General features: G+C 42.7%; 1 protein-coding gene across 3 annotated transcripts in view; it reads right to left on the bottom strand.

Annotated features, from left to right (window-relative positions):
* UNC5C (unc-5 netrin receptor C) overlaps positions 1 to 23,332 on the bottom strand; it is a 302,919-nt gene that overhangs the window by 31,110 nt on the left and 248,477 nt on the right. For 2 of the 3 annotated variants that reach the window (XM_028743498.2, XM_028743496.2), the window contains 5 exons: positions 14,321 to 14,377; positions 11,032 to 11,223; positions 7,943 to 8,287; positions 5,847 to 5,934; positions 99 to 267 (listed from right to left, as the gene is read on the bottom strand). In XM_028743498.2, the coding sequence (XP_028599331.2) occupies positions 99 to 267; positions 5,847 to 5,934; positions 7,943 to 8,287; positions 11,032 to 11,223; positions 14,321 to 14,377 (851 nt within the window). The remainder of the gene's footprint in view (positions 1 to 98; positions 268 to 5,846; positions 5,935 to 7,942; positions 8,288 to 11,031; positions 11,224 to 14,320; positions 14,378 to 23,332) is intronic. The other variant, XM_028743497.2, reaches the window with a different exon arrangement.

Consider the following 23,332-nt stretch of genomic DNA (forward strand, 5'->3'; position numbering starts at 1 on the left):
TAGCCAGATAATTTACAACAAATGACTAATAACTTGTCCTGAAGAGTTGTGGCAAGCAAGCAATTATGGTGGTATATGTTGAAGGTCTGTAGACTCACCTCCCACTGTCCCTGGGCAGTTTGGTTCTTCAGCTGGATCTTCCAGTCTTCCGTGTTTGGTTCCGCACAGTGGTGCATTGTCAGAATGACAGGGCGGGTCAGCAGTGCTCCTGGAGGTCCACAGCTCACCACAGGGGTCAAAAGAGTTTGGCTGTCTTCTACTGGTGGCCTGGCAAGATTATAGGAAGGGAAATCCATGTTTTTCCACATGATTTTAATAAATATTATGTAGAAGCAGGTTTGTTTTTCAAATCTATCATCATAGTTATTCCTCAGTGCAAGATGCGATGTTTAAACCATTGCACAAGAAGGAAGCACGCAAGAAAAAACACAAAAATCCCAGAACAATGGTAGCCAGCCTTTTTGGTAAGTGCGGCAAAGTTCAAGTTGACTATAAACTATAGAAGTCTTTGCCAACCTGGTGCTCTCCAGATGTTTTGGACAACATGTGCCACCAGCCCCAGTAGTTCAAAACATCTGGTGGGCACCAGGTTGGAGAAGGCTTCTATAGAGCAATTTTAATTAATTGTATTTTTTATTTTAGATTTATAAACCGGCTCATGGCTGGAGGTCATCGAAGCAGCAGACAAGATAAAAAAATTAGTATAAAACAAGACACGACTTCTAAAAGCAATAAATCATTTCTATTAAAACAGTCACATATCTGCAAATATACAATGAATGTTCTGTTGGCAACTGGGTCACACCCTCAGGGAAAGCCATCTTCAATACAAACATCTTCAATGACTTCAATGACTGTCTAATTCAGGCTGGTAAGTGATTCCAGAGGGTGGTTCTAGATCAGGGGCAGGGAACTTCATGCCAAGCAGTCAAATGTGACTCTCCAAGCCTCTCTAGGTCACATTCTCTCCCCAAACCACACCCCATATTGGTCCTTCTCTGCACACACCTTGAGTGCTTCTGCCTGGTTAGAATGCATCATTTGATCATGTTTGCTGCTCTTCCGGATGGACAAAGAGGTGTGCATTTGTAGAAACCTCTGGCTTTTGCATGGCTGAATTGTGACCATGCCTACCACTTTCATGTGTCACCCAGAAGTGCCTACCACCTTCCCTAGACTATAGACTTGTGGCCCCAATCTCATTTTATATGGTCCTCAGCACTTCCTGAAGCTGCTCCATTCTCCTATCCCTCCAGAGTCCCTTCATTCCTTCCTGCTTCTTCCCTCCTTGTTTTTCTTGGATCTTTAAATGTTCTCTCCCTCTTTTTATGTCACTGCAGAACCATGGTTCGAAAGTTGAAAAAAATAACACTGCCTGCACACAAGGCCTAGAAATGGAGGGATTCTGTACTATGGATGAGAAAAGGTCCAGCAGAGAAGGGAGTAAGCTGCACTCCCAAAATATCTATCAGTTATAAAGACTCCAGCCTAGTCCACACATCACAGTATGCTAAACCAAGGCTTACCAGGGTGGTGCAAATGAATGCTTTTGATTACTTGTTCATCATAAAGGGCATCACTGTACTAACTAGGTTTAAAATAGTTTAATTGTCTTGACTCTCTCAAGGAACACTGGGAACTGTAGTTTTATATAAGGTTTCTGAGAATTCCATTCCCTACCTAACCTTCTCAGTGAGCTACAAATCTCAGGATTCCCCATGGGGAGTTCATGCTAGCAAACCGATTGTGCCATCTGTCAGTATGTCTGCGATTTGGTTTGCAAAAGTAAAATCTTGCTTTTTGACTGACATGCAGTTTCAACAGCTATTTTCAAGGAAAAGGAGAAAGAAAAGCGTAGAGTGAGAAGAGGGAAATGAATCACTCACAAAGAGCAAATGGTAACCCTTCCAGTCGGGTTAACTAAAGGCTTTGCAAATTTAAACCTCTATTGTCTTCCTACTGCTGTCTTGCTCTATTAATTTTTTTGTTTGCCTCTTCTTCCAAATTAGGATTTCCCATTTCATTCTTATCACTTTTATCCTCCTCCATGTTTAAATTTTGAAAAAGGTGAGCAAATTTCCCAGTAACTGAAAATGATTCACAATTTTGTCTACAGATCCAAACTGAGACAGAGAGGATGTCTGTACAGGCTTTTAATTATTTGGATTTTTTTATTCACAGCTGCTAGGGTGAGCTAATAAAACTCGTACGATGATCAAATTAATTCTGTCAAATGCATTCCTTAAAAAAGGGTAAGTGTTTAAAAAATAATTCTCCAACTCCCGACTCATAAAGGGATCTCATAAATGTTATTTTAATATTCTGCTCCTTTTCAATATCTTTCAATATCTGTTTGCCAGTCACCCACATCACAGCATTCTACCATCACCAAGAGATGGCAAATGTGCTCTGGAAGCTGCTTTTAATAACATCACATGGTAATCACAATAGTGCTAGACCTTTGCAAAGATTCAATAATAATCAAAAGCATTACTTGCCCACTTATATGAATGGGACTTAAATGTGCTCAGGTTAGGCTGGGTTCTAAGCCTCATAGAGGGAAAACAAAGTCTTTAAAATAGTGCTCTTTGCTGGGTTGCCAGGTGATGTGACCAAGCTGAACATGGTTAGGATCCAGCCTAAGTCCCTCTTCTCTGGTCCCACCCCACCCCACTCCCAAAATACCACTTTTGGGGAGACTTGGGACGTGGCTGGTGCTGTGGGTTAAACCACAGAGCCTAGGACTTGCCGATCAGAAGGTTGAATCCCTGCAACGGGGTGAGCTCCCGTTGCTTGGTCCCTGTTCCTGCCAACCTAGCAGTACAAAAGCACATCAAAGTGCAAGTAGATAAATAGGTACCACTCCGGCAGGAAGGTAAACACCGTTTCTGTGCACTGCTCTGGTTCACCAGAAGCAGCTTAGTCATGCTAGCTACATGACCTGGGAGCTGTACGCCGGCTCCCTCGGCCAGTAAAATGGGATGAGCGCTGCAACCCCAGAGTCGGTCACAACTGGACCTAACGGTCAGGGGTCCCTTTACCTTTACCTTACACCGGTCTTGACTCTACCAGCTTCAGCTCAGCTGGCAGAGCCAGGATAAGCAATTTCCGCCTGCGTATATTGGGTTAAGCCAGGGCTGGAGACTTAATGCTGGCTGAAGCAGCTTATCCAGGGCTGGTCCAGGATGTTTCACCAATTAAGGCCATTCCCCTGTGTCCCCTGCTGCACAATGCAACCCTTTTCATGTCTATTCAGAAATAACATTCATGTGTTTTCCATGGGGCTTACTTTGAGGAAAGCATGCACTAATCCTTATCTCTTTGCTAATAAAGTACTGGTTTACGGTTGCTAGAGCAATTAATAGAATAATTTGAAAGAATATATATCTCATTCCTTTATTATACTTTGCGATTTAAATCTGTAATTAAGAGATGCTAAAGAATTGCTATGTCATATGGTAGCAGCAGCTAGCTTTCTTTATGCTGAGTACTGTAACAAAAGAACAATTCCTATAAATGAGGAATGAAAGAGATAAATTTCATTGATATGAAATTAAGGAAAAATCAACACGTAAGAACCAAAGAAGGAAGACAAAGATGTAATTATTACAACAAAGACTGTTGTTTGTTTCTCAAGTTTTGAAACAGCAAAACACATACTTTTATTGATGTTAATCAAGTGATTAATGTTCTAGAGATTGTCGCTGACATACATTACAGCTTAAAGGTAAAGGTAAAGGTACCCCTGCCCGTACGGGCCAGTCTTGACAGACTCTAGGGTTGTGCGCCCATCTCACTCAAGAGGCCGGGGGCCAGCGCTGTCCGGAGACACTTCCGGGTCACGTGGCCAGCGTGACATCGCTGCTCTGGCGAGCCAGAGCCACACACGGAAACGCCGTTTACCTTCCCGCTAGTAAGCGGTCCCTATTTATCTACTTGCACCCAGGGGTGCTTTCGAACTGCTAGGTTGGCAGGCGCTGGGACCGAGCAACGGGAGCGCACCCCGCCGCGGGGATTCGAACCTCCAACCTTTCGATCAGCAAGCCCTAGGCGCTGAGGCTTTTACCCACAGCGCCACCCGCGCCACACATTACAGCTTAGAAGATGTTTAAAAAGGTGTGCTTACTATTATTCGTAAGGATAATAATATAGGGAAGTTTTGTTTATGTATTTTTGCAACAGTATTTTGTAAAATAAAAATAATAACACATATCTCAAAAATAACAATGGGCATAATTACATTGGGATGGTAGAGAGTCCTGAAACAATGCTGAACTTACAGAATATTCCTTGCCATTAACATGCCTTTTGGGGAGAGTGAAGCGAGATCCTGTGAGTATCTGACAGCAACACTACCATTTCATATGGACCATTAGATTCCCATGCTGATGGCTTACTAACACTTTCACTGACACCCTCAGGCTTTTATATGCTTTAATGGGAAGATAGCACATGAGAGGCCTCACAGTGCTTTGACACCCACAACCTTCATCCAGCAGAAAGAGCAGCTTTATTATTTGGCCAAAGAGTGAATGCTGTCAAGCTCAAGCGGAATGAATCTAGGGAGATTAGAAAGAGAGATAAAAGTTCTGGAGCATGGAGGTGCAAAAACAAGGAGCTGGGATGGAGGCCTGGAGGAATAACACATTTCTGCTTTTAGTCTGAGCTATTAAGAGCTGCTTTGTCACATTCTGAAGTGAGGCTCATGGGACGCCATGTTTGCAGCGAATTAGCTTTGCTCGAAGAGGGCCTGGTTTTCTCATGCCTCTAACACTCGCAACACAATCTTATGAATGTTTACCCTAGGCTACAGTCTTAAGCACAGGTACCTAGGAATCAGACCCATTGGACTCAACGAGACTTCTTTCCAAGTACAGGATTGCAGTGCTGAACTTGGCTTGTAACTTTCCATTGTTAAAATCAAGCTTGTACTTCAGTACTCAAACAACTACCACTGATGATTATTTCTATTGGTGTTTTTGTAAAATGTGCAATTGTGATAAAGGTAAAGGTAAAGGGACCCCTGACCATTAGGTTCAGTCGTGACCGACTCTGGGGTTGCGGCACTCATCTCGCTTTATTGGCCGAGGGAGCCGGCATACACCTTCCAGGTCATGTGGCCAGCATGATTAAGCCTCTTCTGGCGAACCAGAGCAGTGCATGGAAACGCCGTTTACCTTCCCGCCGGAGCAGTACCTATTTATCTACTTGCACTATGACGTGCTTTTGAACTGCTAGGTTGGCAGGACCAGGGACTGAGCAACAGGAGCTCACCCCGTTGTGGGGATTCGAACCGCCGACCTTCTGATCGGCAAGTCCTAGGCTCTGTGGTTTAACCCACAGCGCCACCTGCGTCCCTGTGCAATTGTGATAAACGATCCTAAATCCTGGATTTCAGAATGATGCTGGTCTGCCATGCTACAGGCTTACATAGCTCTTGATGGGTTTTTTGTGTGACAATTTTTGGAGATGGATGTGTGGGAGGGAGTTGGATATAACCCTGCTGAACAGCCCCTTCAAGGCTGCTGCTTCCCCCTCACCTCTTGAATACTGGCATGAACCTGAGAGCTGAGTAGCTGCAAAATTCAAATTCCTACACCGCATGAGAGAGACTCTGGTTAGATTTGCAAACACACACACACACACACACACACACACACACACACACACACACACAGAGTGTTCCATTTCTGGGTCTGCTTGCAAACCATTCTGTGGCCTCAGCAGCTTTTCCAGTCTTGTGTCGATACAGATATATGCTGATCAGAACGCTGTGTTCACACACTTTGCCTCCTCCCTGCAATTAGCGCTAAAGCAAATGCACCGTAAGCAGAGCCTTCTTTTACCTCATGTTTTCTTTTCGGTGAACTGTCACATACATTTCATAGACTCTCCCCTGGGGAATGGCCCCTGCAGGAATCAGCAAACTTACTCCTGCAGAACAACAACGAGAGAGAGAGAGAAAAGCAGATAAAATAAAGAGTGGAAAAGAAAGGCAGGCTGACCTTTTGAGGAAGAAGCTCGGGAACACATGGCTCTGCATGCCAAAATCCCACTCAAAGCAGGGTGCTTTATGGCTATCTTGATGCTTTTACCTGGCAGTTTATTACTTGCTGATGCCTCTTCCGCTTGTCTCCAGCAATGAAGGAGTCGGAAAAGGGGGTGTTTCCCCCTCCCTTCTTGTTTTATTTAAGGAACAAGCAGATGGCTGCTCTGTTGCTTACATTGTAAAAATGAAGGAGGGGGAAACAACAATTACATCTACTATTCCAAACAGTAGTAATGGGATCATTTCCCTTGGCAATTCTCATTTAATTAAACTTTTAGAAAGGCCAGCAAAGCATTGCCCCATGAAACAACAGGAGCATTTTTTTTCTGCCGCCCAGAAGATATCAGTTTATCTGGTCATCATCTACCATTTAGATGTGATAAGTCAGTCCTGAATATTGTTGAATAGGGCATGGGGAGTTAGGAATCACTCCAAACCAGATCCTAAAATAAATGAAGGAAGTTAATGGAAGGAAAGTTTCATATCTGTTCAGCAACCCCTTGCCTCCCAGCCCCCCCCCCCACTTATCTCATGTTCAGGGGAAGAACTATAACAAACAGATAGAGCTTCTGCTTTCTTGCAGAAGATCCCACGTTCAACCCCTGCTTCCTTCAGGTTGGGATGGGAAGACTGGAGAACCACTGCCAGTGACAGTATTGAGCTAGCCATTGCTCTGACCCTGTATAAGGTAACTTCCTATGCATTTCCCTATGTTTGTTCAGGAGGGCCTCCAACATCCTGATAAGGTGCTGTTGTTGTTGTTGTGGGGGGGAGAAGGGGAAGGGAAGCTTTCTTTCCATGACCTTCCTTAAATCAGTATGCAATATCACAGAATTATAAAATCATAGAGTTGGAAGGGACCCTGAGGTTCATCTAGTCCCTGCAATCATAGAGTTGGAAGGGACCTTGAGGTTCTTCTAGTCCCTGCAATGCAGGAACATGCAGCTGTCCCATACAGCGATTGAGCCTACAACCTTGGCGTTATCAGCGCTATGCTCTAACCTACTGAGCTATCCAGGCTACCCTTTTTCAGATGTTCTAAATGGGTGCAATGGACACCTAGGAAGGGTGGGGTGGTGGCATTGTGGCAGCATACTCCATCCCAGAGCTACACACATTTGTGAAAATTCCTGAGAGCCTGCATGCATTTAGTTAAATGCACAGTACATTCTCCCTATACAGCTAGAAACCCTTCCTTTGCAATGCTCTGTGTGCATTTATATGTACTTCTGAAAATGACCATTATAATCCTGGAAAAAGAACTTTCCCTATTAGAAACCCCTAAATATTGCATAATACCTTTCAAATACGAAAACACATATGTATTGAGGGGTTCAATGCAGCAAGACCAACACTTTGCACTGGAATCTGCGCCGAGAAAAATAAAAATCTTCGTATTCTAAGCATCTTCCTTTCTATCCATGGTGTTTACAGCAAACTGAAGCTTGGAATGACTAAATTGTTTTGTAATTAATTTGTCCTTTTATGTCTAGTGCCAACAGTGAGGCTTTCTGCCTTGAAGGTTGGTTTGTCTTTTGGTGCTACATGAAAGAAAAGGTCAAGGGTTCTGAATCCCACTTCACACATGGAAGCTGAGAGGCCAATGCTTCTGAAGGCAATGACTCAGAGCTTTGCAATTTTCTGCTAAAGAAGGCCAGGGCTTTGGGGAGCAAATATGTGTAATAGCTGAATAAACCCAAATTGGAGAAAGCACTCTTTGGTCTAAACACAGAAGATATAGATTTCCAAGAATGACCTAAATAATTTTATTTGCTGGTGTGTGTGACTGTGTGTGTGTGTGTGCGCGCACACTTTAAACCATATTTTTGGACACATCAGTCAGTTTTAAAAATAAATATAGAAAAATCAACTACTGTATTTGAAGTCACTTACCTGAATTTGGTACAATCAGATGACCTCCAAGAGAGTTGAAGGTGCTAAAAGCAGTGCACGATGGGTCTGTCTGCCGTGCAAGGCTCTGGTTTTTAATGTTTAATGCTTCATTATCCAGCAAGGATTGAGTGATCTGCGGGGAGAGTTTGGATGAAAAGTCGGACAGCTCATCCTGTGGAGTGACTGCACCCGAATTGTTGTACACCTTGATCTTCAAGTTGGGAAGTGGATCAAGAATGGGTGAGTTGGTCATTGGTATTTTATCTGACACATCATGCAAAGCGTAGACGGGGCCCCTGTACATGGCTGCAGCAGAAGTGAGGTCTGGAGGCACGGCTAGGAGGTCTGTGTTAATAAAAAGAAAAGTAATATGGAAATTATTCAACAGGTTAAAAGTTTAAAAGGGAAATTCATTCTAACTGAACATACTACTGGAAATAATGAAAATAAAGGAAAGTATCTCTCTAACCTTAAAGAGTTCCTCTTTTTACTATACAAGTCAAATAATATTTCAAAAACTGCAACAACTCCAAAGCCAGTTTGAAAGGAGACTAATGCAATTCAGGAAAAATGAACATCCCTATTACTCTACCAAGTCTCTGAAAAAGCCTCTCCTCTTGCAAAGAGGGGAGGGGTTGTGGGCGAGACCCGATGTCTGCCTCATGCAGGGGGCATTGCCCCCTGCTCCCCCCACTCACCTGGCTGGTGCACCTCGCCCACAGGTAAGCCCCCAATCGGGTGGCTTGGAGGGGGTGGGGTTTGCAGCTCAACTTGCTGCTGCGCCAGCCATGCAGCCTCATTTTCCGCCTTCCCGTCGTATTAGGGATTGGTTACAGCTGTGAGGCTATTGGCGGTGAGCCTTTTGGGCTTGGGTGGCGGTTAGGCATTGGAATGTGTTTGTGGTGTGTGGAAGGGCTAGGTGTGGCCATTGCCTACGCCTTCAATTTTGGGTATTCCATTAAAGGAATCCGGTGGTCGTGGATCCTGTCCGATGCCTGTGTGGCGGGGGGCCATGGCACGACCCTCGGTGACATCAGGGGAGAGCTTATAGTTGTATTAGCATCAACAGGCTCCACCTACTGGTGAATAACCCCCCTTTTAAGCTCCTCCCTCTTCGAGTGGGTGGAGTCAATTGTCGTGATCCAATGCCTAAGCCAATACCTTTTCACTTGCTGTAATCAATAAAGTTGTGGCCTTTTCTTGCCCATTAACCTTATATTACGTGTCCCTGTGTCTTCATTTCACTAAGCGGGGATCGGGTCCTCGAACCACAACCAATAATTTGTTTGCATTAGGTCAGCAAAGCTCCAAAAACCCAAGACTAGACAAATCCCATAACTTTTAATATTGATTTTAGCAGGAGCTAAACCCAAGCTCAGAATTTTGAAAACTGTATTTCTCTTCATGAAGCCCAACAGCTAGCAATAATGAAACCCCAAATTCATGCCAAAATATTAGTAAAGTTTTGAAGTGTGAAACTCAGAATTATTTTTCTTTCAGCTCCTGCCAAGTATGCTTCGTTATTTATAATTGTGTTTCTGAATGCAGATTCTCTCCCCTCAGTACTAATTTTGACGCAAGTTTGAAAGTGCCTGGTTCATATGCACTTTGTTTGGTTATATGAAATTTCTATAGTATAGAAGTAAGTGTACCAGCAAATGTTTAATAATGATGGTGGTGATGGAGCAATAAGTCAGGACTGGATTTAAAGTACTGGACAGAGGGCAACAGTTAATAAGGCTATAGTCATGGCAAGTGGAGTCCAACTCCAAATTTCTCTGAAGAAAATGTTCTCTGTCATACTTTTCATGCAAAATGCTGACTGCAAAACATCAGCCTATGCAACCAAATGGAACAGGAAAATGAAACAGAGAATTCCAAATAACTATGAAATCATGTACTTTATCATTCCTAGTCAGGACTGAATTGTTGCCTGTGGCATCTTCTTGAGTGTCTTCTGCAGCAATGATTTAAATGAATCCTTGGCAACCAAACTGCAGCTCTGCTAATCTTCTGCCTTGGACAAAACTCTGGCTATGTTTGCTACCAACTTGATTTAACTTTAATTTGCAAAATATGATTTATTTAAAGAAAAAAAGAATTGCAGCCTCAGCAAATGCTTTTCATCAAGTGCCAAGAGGCTTACATGCCTTCATTTTCTGAAGCATCATAGCCACAAATATTTATGAGCACAATCAAGCCCAAGGGTCAATTTATATCATCAATATATTTCCCACCCCCCTGGGCTGTACTACTGAAGGCTGCAGGTTGAATGATCTGAGGCTGGATTTGGTCCTGGTGTCTCCAAACCCTGTACCGAAAACAGACTCCTGATTGAAGAGACTTACCATCTAGATTTGCCACAATGAAAGGGAAACGAATAGGTTTAAAATGGGATTATGGAAGATAAGGGAAGGTAAATTGATAGGATTCAGTGAAAACCTACATTCTGTCTTCATCCTGTTGATTAATTGCTGATCCATAATTTCATGACCTGCCTTTTAGCACTTGTCCCATGGAACAAATACATATAACAAAATGAAAACCTTATTGGATAGCTCAGTCGGTAGAGCATGAGACTCTTAATCTCAGGGTTGTGGGTTCAAGTCCCATGTTGAGTAAAAGATTCCTACACTGCACGTGATTGGAGCAGATGATCCTCATAGTCCTTCTAATTCAGTGATTTGGTGGATGAGGCCAAAGGACTATCTAGTCCAGCATTCTGCTCACACAGAGGCACATTGGGACCTGAGTGCAACAGTGCTCTCCCTGCTTGTGGTTCTTAGGAAATGGTATTCAGAGGCATACCGGCTCCAAGAGTAGAGGGAGAACATATCAATTATAGCCATTGATAGTCTTCTTCTCCATAAAGTTGTCTAATCCTCTTTTAAAAGATGGCCATTCAAGTTACTAGCTGTCACTAAACCTGGTAGGAAGATAAGAGTATATACAAAGACATACATACAGATAACTTTTGATTCCTTATAGGGTGCTAGGTGCTAGGACCCCTTCAGGAAATGTACTGTAATTCACATGGCCCTAGAGATTGTCTTTTTATGGTCAATGTGGAAGGCCAAAGGGAAACTAACCTTGCCTCGCAGCTTTGATATTAACAGGCTGAAATCCACCATTTAGCGCTGAGGAGTCTATAATGTCTGACTCAAAGTCCCGGTGGTTCTTCCTGTAGATGAATAATGCGACGATCACTGAAATAGCCAGGCACACGATCACGGCTATCACAATCCCGACATAGAGAGCTACGTCATCTGAATCAGGAGCAGCTGGGGGGAAAGTGGGTGGGTTGGGGCACAGAAGCATAAAGTATGAATTACGGTCTCAAGAATGTATGAAAACGTACTTATACATTGCTATCCTTTCCTACAGATGCATACTACCAGCTTTATAGGTTAATTTAAAAACTACTTCAAGAACTCTCCACTTTTAGTAGATATTTATATTTATTAAAAATAATTCTCATAGCTGTTTTCTAATTCTTCATCTATGTATTCCTCTTTCTTGTAAGGAGGTAGAATAACATACTGTTTATAACCGGATGAACAAGGCAAATTTAATCAAAAGAGGTATTCACCATAGCAGTTCATGGTGAAATTATCAATGCTAATTCATCAAGGCATGTGATCATAAAACAGACTCTCTTTCTTCCTCCCCTGCCCCTTACATTGAATGTAAGCAAGCCAACCTTAAACTAAACAAGTACAGAAAATGGCAGTCATCTTCTGAATCTGATATTCATCAAGCATATTTCTTAAGGGAAACTTATATGCCAAAATTTCATGGCCTGAAAGGGGGCTTAAGAGAACTAACTCAGTCTTCGGTTAATCTCAAAGTTTCCATCAAGATATTCACTGTGATTGCCTGTGTAGTTTAGAATTCTCTTGCATACACATACAAATATTCAGGAACGGACCTATGATTAGACAGAGTGAGGCAGCTGCTTCAGGCAGCAGATACTGAGGGGTGGGGAGGAAATACAGTTGTGAGTGCCATGCGGCCTGCCCTGTACCCCTTATGCCAGCTGGCTGTCCTTAATCGCAGGTGAAGATACTTTCCGTTCACCAGTACTGCAGTAAGATTCAACTGCCAACCCAACTGGTTTCTGTATGTCCCATTGGGAAGAGTGCTCTTTCACCTCAGGCAGCAAGATGGCTTGAGATGGCCCTGCAGATCTCTGTTGTCTGCAATAAACAAGCTAGCAATCCACACCAGAATCCACATATGTGGAGAATTGCCCCCTCTATTGAAGGGACAAGGAAAGCTCCATGGGCGCTCTCATGACTAAGGGGATGTGGGTACACTGCTGCTGAATAGCACGGTGTGCTTCCTCTAAAGCAAGGTTGGAGAACCTATGGCCCTCTAGATGGTGTTGGCCTCCAGCTTTCATGCATAGTGCAATAGGAATGATTACTTCAGCAGAACATATACTAAATTGTCAGCTAATCACAACTGAAAGCTCACAGTTTCCCAATGCCAGCTCTAAAGCCTTGAGCGGACCAGCCATTATGGAAGCTCTGCAACACAACAGGAACCTGATGGAAAGTGTCACACAACTAACAAAGAAATGTTTCCTACAGGCTCCTAATCAACAATAAATAAAATATCAAAATAACTGATTATTATTTTTTTAAAAAGCTCTTTTTCAAGACTTTGACTTGAAAGCGATCTTGGGATTTAAGGTCCCCTCCTGCATTTATGAGCAAATGGACAGAATTCAAGGGGTTTGCCATCTGCCAAGCAGAAGAAGCCTACAGCAGCTGCCCAAAGAATTAGGAAAGGCTCAAGAGCTTCTCCTGCCTCCAGTGTGGGCTGACAGCGACAATCCCGTCAACTCTACATATAACAGCAGAATAAACAGAAATGTTGCCATGGCTTGAAACACTTACTGGACTTAACTCTGGGGATGGAGTCTGAACTATATGCACAAAGCAGGGTAATACAAGCTGAAGAGTCCTTTCTCCCCTGTGCATCTGTCCATGCATTAATAGTGTTTGAAGGTTCTTCTTCAACCCTCTGAGAAGTGAGGTGTCTGGCAACTGGTGGCAAAGTCTTTTGGAGCTAATGTGTTCTAGCTCTAGAATGCTCTGCGTACTTCAATGTCTTATCAGCAAAAGTTTGGTCACTCTGTGTGTTTCTGGATCATGCTTCGCGGTCCTGCTCTAAATGTGGCTTTATGCTGTTGTGATTCTTTTACTTTTAATGTATAGGACAACTTTTTAAATGGAAGGGCAGAGTTAATACTGACTCAACAAGAAAGAAAGTAATGTACGGAACATATCTGAGTCTCCAGAATGTTACACATAAGATTATCCCATGAACCCTTACAAAACCTCTGTAACGTAGGACAGTACTATTAGCTCCATATTGGGGCAAAAGCTTAGAAACAGTAGTTCGCCTACCAAGTTCACAGCTGAACTGAGCTAGAATTTCCCAGCTTACTTACTTTGTTACATTTATTCTCAGAATTCAGTACAGATTCAAGTGCTATAAAAACCTCTAAAAGCAAGCCAGGATTTTCAGTAGTTCTCCTAAGGGAGCCTGTCCAGCTTGTGAGACTTTTCACTATCTCCTTGTAACACATCTCCTTTGCTAATCCCAGTGTAATACTTAATGCCACTCTTTGCACATACCCTCCCTCAAGGTATCTTTCCAAAAGGCTTAAGTATGTAACACAAATTTGATGCAGAGTTTTGATGTAGAGAGGGACAAAAATCCCACCATTATTATTTTCAAGAAGGCTAAGATTAGGAAATGCAAACACATCAACAATTTTTTTAGCAAGCCACTTTGCATTCTTTCTGTATAAAGATAACACTTTTCTGAAAGAGAGAGAGAGAGAGAGAGAGAGAGAGAGAGAGAGAGAGAGAGAAACACACTTTTTTTTGTTCTTTGCTTCCTTTAAACTCCCCAACAGAGTCCTAGCTACACAGCTGAAAATGGAGAAATCTCCAACAAGGAATGATCAAGTTCAATTTACTCTGTGCTAATGGAATTTAAAGGCTCCATTTTGCAATTGTTGCCACTTATTTTATTCAGCCTTCTCAAACAAGAGTAGAAGCAAAATCTGCCAACCATATATTCCCTCTTGCAAGTTTCTCTTGCTTAATACTAATCACATGTTTGCAGCCATGTTATGCTTCCTGTTCCCCGGCTTCTGTGGGGATCTGAATACACTTCTCTCAGTCTCTCGCTTCCACATGTTTTCCTGTTGTCCTTTTCTCATCCCATTATCTACACTGGTTTCTTTAATGTAGCAGCCAATACACCTCTTTAAAGCTAGCAAAACACATACAAGTTAGGCTGAAAGCAAATCTTGGGAGCAGGAAATTGGTATCTAAGAACATAATATCAAACAACACTTACAAGACAATCCATATTCATTCTGGGTTCTCTGTTCGGTTGAAATAGGGTAAATGAAACCTTTAAAAGAAAAAAAAGATGGGAACAAAATCAAATTAACAAAGGGAGCTTTTTTAAAAACAAAAAACCAAAAAAACCAAACAACACATGAAGAATGGTTTAATTTAAAAAGAAAAAAAAGGAAAAGGAAAGGAAACCCATGGCACTTTAAAATTCTGATTCAGCACACTATTATAATTTTGCATCTCCTGTCTGCTCAGGAGCCTCACTAAGAATTAATAAGTAGGCAGATTGAATTTCAGAGCCAAAAATCGGTCTCGAGTCACTAACTTTGGAGTGCTTAAAGTCTTTCTTTTATTGAGCATAAACTCTAATGGATCTAATTTATTTCAGACATCAAGGGTCATTAGCATATGGAAAGTCTTCTTCCCCCCAATCCTTGCCATATGCTTTAATTCCCAGGACATGTTCAGTGGGGCTCTAAACAGTTTTTTTTATTTAATTATAGTAGCTTGCTGTTGGCCTAATAGAACTGAAAGAGACCTGCCGTCATTGGTCAGAGGTTAAATACCCATTTACAGAGAGCTCAGCCCATGCAAAAGCCTCATTCCCCCTGCCCCTCCCTTTCCCCTAGATTTCCGGGGAATGGTTTTAACCTCCCCTTTAATAGAAATCCAATAGGAATTCTCCAGGGAGCAAGCAATTTGCCAGAGAGTTGGAAATGGAATGTGTTCCATTTGAGATCATTAGAAAATCAATAGGAGCCTTGAGATTGTAAAGTAATTTATTTTAGATTTTGAAGGCTTTGTGTAATATTGACAAAATCATTGCACAATTCACATTTTTTATCCTGGAGACAAATAGCAAGAAAAGTGACTTTCTTCCTGATTTCCTGTGATAATTCAATGCTTCTAGGCAATCTGCCCTGTGGCTCCTGTGACGGAGAAAAGCTGTTGTTGTTGTTACTTTGTGCCAATACAGACATGATTATTTGGAAGTAAGTTCCTGCTGAGACCAATAGGACTTACTCCCAGGCAAACATGATTAGGATCAGGGTACCAGCTAGAGTGAATTTGGCCCCACTTGTGTTCACAAAAAATACCCCCTGTGCCTAGATAGAAAAACACTGCAATGTTGGGCATGTGGGAAATAAAATGTCTGAAGACTGCTAGAAGTTGCTACCATTTCTACATGTACATCTCAAATCCTGGACTCTAAAATATGGGCCCATGCAACTTCAAATGTGTGGCTTCAAGAAGCAATTCAAACAAAGCAATACTACATAAATGGAGGACATGGTGTTTTGTGTAAGGTAAAGGAACTGTAAAAGATACTGCAATATGTAAGAATTAGGATTTTATGTGGCTAGACATCTCTTCTGAGCTCCCTGTCTATTGAGATCAAGCAGGAACCTTCACTGTACTCTTTTTGTCACCTGCTAAAACATTCTTGTTTAAGTAAGTCAACCCAGATGCTTAGAAAGTTGAGGTAACTAAAATATTTTAGTATTTTAAATTTGTTTGTTTGCTTATGAAATTTTCTTGAATTTATTGTTTTATCTTTTCTTTTGAGGTTTTTTACAAGTAAGTGGTGTATAAGTTTTATGAAACAAGCACATTGTAGACACCTTTTTAGCTTTGGCCACACTTCTCAGGCATGTGTTTATGCGACTATCACTTGCAATCCCATAACAGTCCACCATTTTCAGCCTCAGACCACCATGAATATGTTAGTGGAAATAAGCAAAGTGGACAAAAGAACGGACTTGGCTTCTCAACTTTACACTCTGTCCCTTTCACCTGTCCTAATAATTCTATTTCCCAGTCAATACTGCAGAAAAGCAAAAGCTCAAAGGCTGTGGCTTAATGGCAGAGCTCATGGTTTGCATGCAAAAGGCCTGAGGTTCAATGCACAGCATCTTTAACTATGGCTGGGAAGGAAGCCTGTCTGACACATTGGAGAGCTAGTGTCAGTCAGTGTTGACAATACTGAGTTGGATGGACCAATGGCCTGACTCGGTATAATTGGCTTCCTACGTTCCAAGGGTGATAGTGCCGCAAGGGTGACAGAGTGAAATTAGATCACTATGAGACCCAAGAGATGCTTCTAAACTCTCCGTAGATTGAATGTTAATGGCTGGGTTTTGTCTCTTTCCATACATACTTCCTGTTATTGGGTTTGGCTTCTTATTAATGAAAAGGCTGAACCATTCCATAACTTAGATTTGCTTTCAGATTCCTAGCTGATTCACGTTAATAATAATAATAATAATAATAATAATAATAATAATAATAATAATAATAATACTAATAATATATTATTTATACACCCCCCCCCAATCTGGCTGAGTTTCCCCAGCCACTCTGGGCGGCTTCCAATCAAGTGTTAAAAACAATACAGCATTAAATATTAAAAACTTCCCTAAACAGGGCTGCCTTCAGATGTCTTTCAAAGAGAAGATAGCTGCTTATTTCCTTCACATCTGAAGGGAGGGCATTCCACAGGGCGGGAGTCACTATCGAGAAGGCCCTCTGTCTGGTTCCCTGTAACCTCACTTCTCGCAATGAGGGAACCGGCAGAAGGCCCTCGGTGCTGGATCTCAGTGTCCGGGCTGAATGATGGGGGTGGAGACGCTCATTCAGGTATACATTACTCCCGCACAAGGTGTCAACTTGAATGGCTTCCAAAGGGAATGGACAAATTCACTGAGGATAAGGTTATCAATATCTAATAGGTATGATGGTCATATAATACCTCCAGTGTGAGAGGCAGTATGTCTCTGAATCTCAGTCGCTGGGAATCACATGTGGGGAGAGTGCTGTTGCACTCAAGTCCTGCTTGTAGGCTTCCCATAGGCATCTGGTTGGCTGCTGTTAGAACAGGATGGTGGACAACATGGGCCATTGGCCTGATCCAGCAGAGCCCTTAGGTTTTTATGAGAGGTGTGCAACATGTGGAAACCATCAATGTGGCAGCCAGATGGTTCACAAAGTCCTCTTCACTAGCCATTGACTGTAATGTGAAGTGCCTTATGAAAGAGCGATTGCAGAGTAATCCTACGTCAATTCAGCTACAATACCTTGAGCTCAATCCAGCACACCATAGGCCCAGTGCCCACATGCAGAACAATTCCACAAGGCCAAAGAAAGCCTTGATTCAGCTCTCCACCGTTAGAGTTTGTGCATGGGCACTCAGTGGGAGTTATTCACAAGTCTCTAATTCCCTAAAATGGTCTGATGCTCTGAATATCCACATGCATGCACCACAGGGAAAAGTGGCAACACAACTATATGGGATGCCCCATGTAAATCCCTCTGTGCTCTAAACATAGCAGACTGGATTGACCCCTTCCATTTTCAGGGAGGTCAGCTCACACATTTGGCTGAGAGCTACCCAGCACTTGAGTGGTCAACTAATGTCAGATCTCATGATGCAAGCTCAACATAAGACTAAGGGTGGGGTGACCATGTTGCACAAACCACTACCACTAAGTGTAAATGGTGATTTTGCTCTGTGTGATTCAGAAGAAATAACTCTATTTCAGCATATGTTGTTTATACGTATCAACTGAATGCAGGCATTTTGAAAAAATACTCATGGGTGATTAACATAACCCCCCTCGCAACTGTTTATACGCAAACACTTTTGATAATAGGAATTTACTTTAAATCAGAAACTTTAGCACCTTTCTGAAATTACATTTTAATTCAGAATATTAATAGGTTTGGGAGGGGCAAGGAAATTATTTGGGGGACACAAACAATCGGCGTTTGGTGTCAACTGCTTCATAAGATGTGAGCCTGGCCATCTCTCTTTAGGGTTTTTTGTGTGTTTTTTAATGCTTGGCAATCTGATCTTCCATATAATAAGAAAGGACATTTTCTTCAGATAATGAGGCAAATCTGCTGAGATTAGTACCTGCAATAATGAAAAATGACTTTTCTCCCAGCTTCAAAGTGAGAACAGTGCAAAGCAGGGATTTGTAGTCTCTCCTCCTTGATCTATTTTGCTCACAGTATCAGCACTGCGGCATGGCAAGTACCTGAGGGACTTCAACTATCATTGCCACATTTCTTTACTAGGGTAAATGTAGAAAAAAGTGCTGCTGAATTTGACTCCACAATAGTTGCTGGCTCTGTTGATCTGTGCCTGGAGCAGCTGGTGTCATAGTCGGTAACTTGCTTTGAGGGGGAAAAAAGTAATTTAAGATGCCTCAAGTGGCTTTTGATGAAACAAAAAAAAATTATTTTCAAAGGTTCTATCAGTGTTTGTTGCTAACTTCTTGTGTGTTTACTGTAGGAATAGTTAAAGTGCTGTTAGTTCGACACTTAGTTTCTTCCTTGCATTTAAATGAACATCTCAAATTATTTGGAGGGGTGGGAATTATTCATTCCAGTTTTAAGAAGGAAAAAGTAGGGCACAGCTAGACTTAAGGCTCTGTTGAAACTTACATTATCATTTATGGGTCCCCCCACCTCTTCCCAATACTGACAATGATTTTTCTAAAATCCATTTTTGGCTCTATTTCCAGTTCTCAACTTTGTAACACTGAGAGCTCATAGTGAAAATGACATGATTGTCAAAGCAATGTAGAAATTGTGGTATGGTTGTGAGCGGCACACCCAACATAGGCCTCAAGTACTTGCAGTGAAATCTCATGAGCGAAAAGCAAGTCATGATGGAGATTGTAGTAGGGGTTTTTCCTCCTAGTAAGCCAAATTAACCAGAAACTTAAATGCCTCTTGGCATTTAATATGCAGGTCGACATCCACTCATGCAATAGTATTTCCCTTTCCAATTCTCCAAGTCTTTGCAGGCATCGATTAAAAAAAAATTTAGTTTGGAGTGTTGGAGGCTGGTATATAGATATCACAGGTGCTTGTGGAAGAGGAATTTAACCCTCATTCAGTCCTAAGATGAAAGTTAACTTTATTGCCTTTGACTGCTGCATTTCCAGTAATTATCAACTCCTCCCCCAATCTGATATTTGCATTAAAAAAAACCTGAACTTTAAATGCAAAGAATCATTTAGCAATCATGTCTAGTTTGACCTCAAGCATAGCAAAATTTGGCACAAAATGCAGCAGTGAAGTATCACAAGAAAAAGCTCACATTATGGGGGGAACTATTTCTTTCTGGTAACCACTGGAAAGAACTCTCCCAGTGAAAACTAGGTGTGTGCAAGTGGGAGGCAAATCATTCCAACATGCATTTGTTTTCACTTTAAAAACTTCAATGTGTTTCATTTCTTATTCTACGAAAGCATTTGTCCTGTGACAAAGTTCACTGATCCCTGAATTTTTGAATTTTATTGATTTATTCATGCTGCATTTTATGTTGTGTTTTATGCTGTTTTTAAGTCGCATTTTAATCAATGTTTTATATTTGCTGTTAGCCGCCCTGAGCCTGGTTTTTAAACTGGGAAGGGCGGGGTATAAATAAAAAATTATTATTATTAATTTATTATAGAGCTCTACGGGCTGCAGAAAGACAGAATGGACAATGTTTTCAAGGTAACTCCTAGTAGGACTTTTTAACATTTTTATTAACATCTTATATTGAGTTTTTGTAAGATTCATGTGGCATGCAGGACAGCTGCTGTTCATTCTAAAAGTCTGTCTTGGGGACCAGAACCTGAGCTGAGTAATCTTTTATTTAGTGTAGTCAAATTTCAATAAATCAAGTTCTAAAGCGCACTAGACCTACCCATCCTCTTTAGTAGATTCTGCATGGATCTTTCCATACTCTGTTTTAGTTATAGTGACACTGCTATACCATTTACTTATGAACATAATGTTATATCAGCTTTTTTAAAAATAAATAAAATAAATCTAGATGGTACAGATTTAGGCTGCTATCTGGCTCATATCATTCGCTCTTCCATCTTTCATACCCAGTAGGGAAATTTTGCATGCATGCATTTGAATTTACAGTGGTACCTCTGGTTACGAATGCTTCAGGTTACGAGCTCCACTAACCTGCAAGTAGCTCCTCCTGGTTGTGAACTTTGCCCCAGGATGCGAACAAAAACCGCATGCCGGAGGCCCCATTAGCAAAAGCATGCCTCGGGATAAAAACGGACCTCCGGAAGGAAGGGTGACACTCGAGCGCTGTACGTAAGCCACTTGAGCGGTGCCGTCATTATCGGCGCCACAGATGTGCCGCCGGGTGGTTTGCCCTGCCCCTGTGGACAGTTTGGCTCACCCCTCGACACCCTGCCCCGGGTGCCGGAGAGCCTTCCTTCACCACTGTGTACAAGTTCTCATTCATTTAGTGCATCTGATTCCTAAAAGCCACATAGATCAGCTCAGCGGTACTGACAGCATAGGCTTTGTATGCAAAAGATCCCAAACTCAATCCCTGGCAATTCAATGCAGAACTGGGATAGAATTCTGTTAAAAACCTTGGAGGATGACTGCCAGTCATAGGTAGCATTGAGCTAGATTGAGGTGGGTAACCTCCAGTCCATGGGCTCTATTCAGCCTGGAAGGGGGCCCAAATTGGTCCACCAACCCTTTCTTGGCAAACCACACCCACCTGCCCCACACCTGATGTCATCTGTGATGTCAAGTGTAGGGCAGGTATCAATGTTGCTTCAAAGGAACCTGGGAGCTTCAAGTGAGCTCCTGAGTGCTCCTTTGCTGGAGCCAGATGTGCTTCCAGGACCCATCAACTGATGCACAGGTCGAGCGGACTTTGCACCAGGAGCAGGAAGAGTATTGCTGCTAAAATGAAGGAAAAGCAGCTTCATCAGAAGTTTGAAATGAAACTACTCCCTCCTTCTGCAGCCAGTGTGCCTTCAAAGAGGCTCATCACCTGACATCATTATGACATCATCAACTGGCATCATTTGGTCCATGATGGTTAGGGATGATAAACTTTTCACCTGCTGAGAGGGGGAAGTTCTCCACCCTTGAACTAGATGGACCAGTGTTACAATGTCTTTATCTAATAGCTTCCCATGTCTACCTTGTTCAACCACTATCACACATGTGTTCACACAACAGAGGGGGTAGGAGTAGATTGTGGACCTGGCCTAATAAGGCAGCCCTGACAGAGAAGTAAATTATGTTAGTACAGAAACATGTTGCCCCCATTGATCTTTGTTTGCATGAATGCTTTCCTGCATATAATTTAGTGCTTGAGTGCCATATCAAGTGCAGAAAGCCCCTGTGTGCATGTGCTTTGCATCTGGATGGTTGGGAATGTGATTATGCAGATAGGCAGGTATATTCAGAGTGACTTATTCCATTTTAATACAAAGGCTCATTTAATTCCTTTGTGTGCACTCAAGAGGGTTTCACTGTGATGATCTTCCAAGAAAACTATTTTATTTTTTGCTTTTTTAAAACAACAACAACAAAACAACAACAGCAAAAGCCTCCTTTCTTGCTTACTGCAAGCTAATCTGCTCAAGGGCTTGATAGGTTCACATCACTAATATCATGATCTATAATCCATTATAGCTTTTAAAATAAGCACAGAGGGAATCTGAACACATATTGCATAGGAAAGGCCTGACATGACCACTTAATTATGCAGGGCTATGTGTGTTGCCAGATTAACATTGTGTTGTAACATTACTACAACACAAAAGACAGTGATGTTAAATTAACCTTTCTTTCCCCTCAAGGAACAGCTTGGAGGTCAATGTGCAAAACATAGAGAGGGCAGCTCCTGGAGAGCTATGACTAAATCCATAGCTCAGGATTTATGGGCAAGCAGCCTGTTCTCCTGGTATGTGTGTGTGTGTTCATGTGTGTTACCCAAGCCACTGAAAAAGCAAACAAAAAACAGCATCATAAACAGGACTCCCTGCTCTAACTTGGATGCATGTTTTAAAAAAGTATTTGCACATTTTAAAGTGCTACCAGTCTGCATGCTAGTTAGTGGAGCATTAGGTTTCTTCATGCAACCAAGGGTTTAATTTGGCCAGCAAGGAAGACTGAAGCAGTAGTTCACCTAGATTAACCTTTGCTGCAACCTGAGTGGCATTTTGGAATGGGAATCTGGACTAGTCTCAGTCTCACCTCTGACATACAGTATTAGCAGTTTTAACATTGCAGGCTTGCTGTAAATCGGGTCCTCCCTTAAAGAGGACACATGTTGCAGAGAGACCTGGCAACTAAACCCTGTGTTGTGGGCAGTGGCGTAGCGTGGGTTGTCATCACCCGGGGCAAGGTAAGTAATTTGCGCCCCCTAACCCATGGATTTTAGCACTCGGTTTTAGCACGCCTGGCACACCCCCCCCCCCACAGTGGGCGGCAACCCTGCAGCTCGGATCGGATTCGCACAGCCAGCACTGCAGTGAGAGAGAGTGAGCCAGGTAGGGGCAGAGAGCTGCGAGTGCGAGTGCGCGCCCCCCAGATGTTGCGCCCGGTGCGGCCGGCCCCCCTGACCCCCCACGCTACGCCACTGGTTGTGGGTGGGTTCGATTGAATAGCCACAACAGCCAATTGGTAGGTCCCTTGATGCTGGGTTCAATCAGGCCAATGGGACGCAAGCTAAATGGATCAAGGGACCTATATATACCTAGGCACGTGACCCAGAACTTCCTCTTTCGGTGCGTGCATCGGAACACCTGCCCACCTCTCCCTATATTTAGGGCTGTGCGCTTGACCTTGCTATGCCGGCGTGTGTCGTCTGTCGTTGGGACAGGGGCACGGCAGGAATTTCCCCCACTTGGCTGATGCCATTTGGGTTTCGCCTGCCGCGTAGCAAATCGTCACAACTTGTAAGATTGCGGATAGGCACTGGTTCATGTGATAGGGATGGAAGAACGCTCTCGCCATCCCTATGTGAAGGGTATTCCGCTAAAGGAATCCAGGGACTCAATGGTTTGGTCAACCCCTGTGAGGGTGTTGTGCCTGTGCCTAGGTCCAGGGGGGCATTTGGGTGGCGAAGATAGCCTGTTTCCGGCTTTCCTCTTATCCAGGTGTTCATGCTAGGCTGACCTGTGCTGGTGCCCTGGGTCAGTGCTACCTGCAACAGTGCAGGGAGCTAGTCGAACCAGAG

This window comes from Podarcis muralis, chromosome 9 (genome assembly GCF_964188315.1).
Source record: "Podarcis muralis chromosome 9, rPodMur119.hap1.1, whole genome shotgun sequence".
Classification (NCBI taxonomy): Eukaryota; Metazoa; Chordata; class Lepidosauria; order Squamata; family Lacertidae; genus Podarcis; species Podarcis muralis.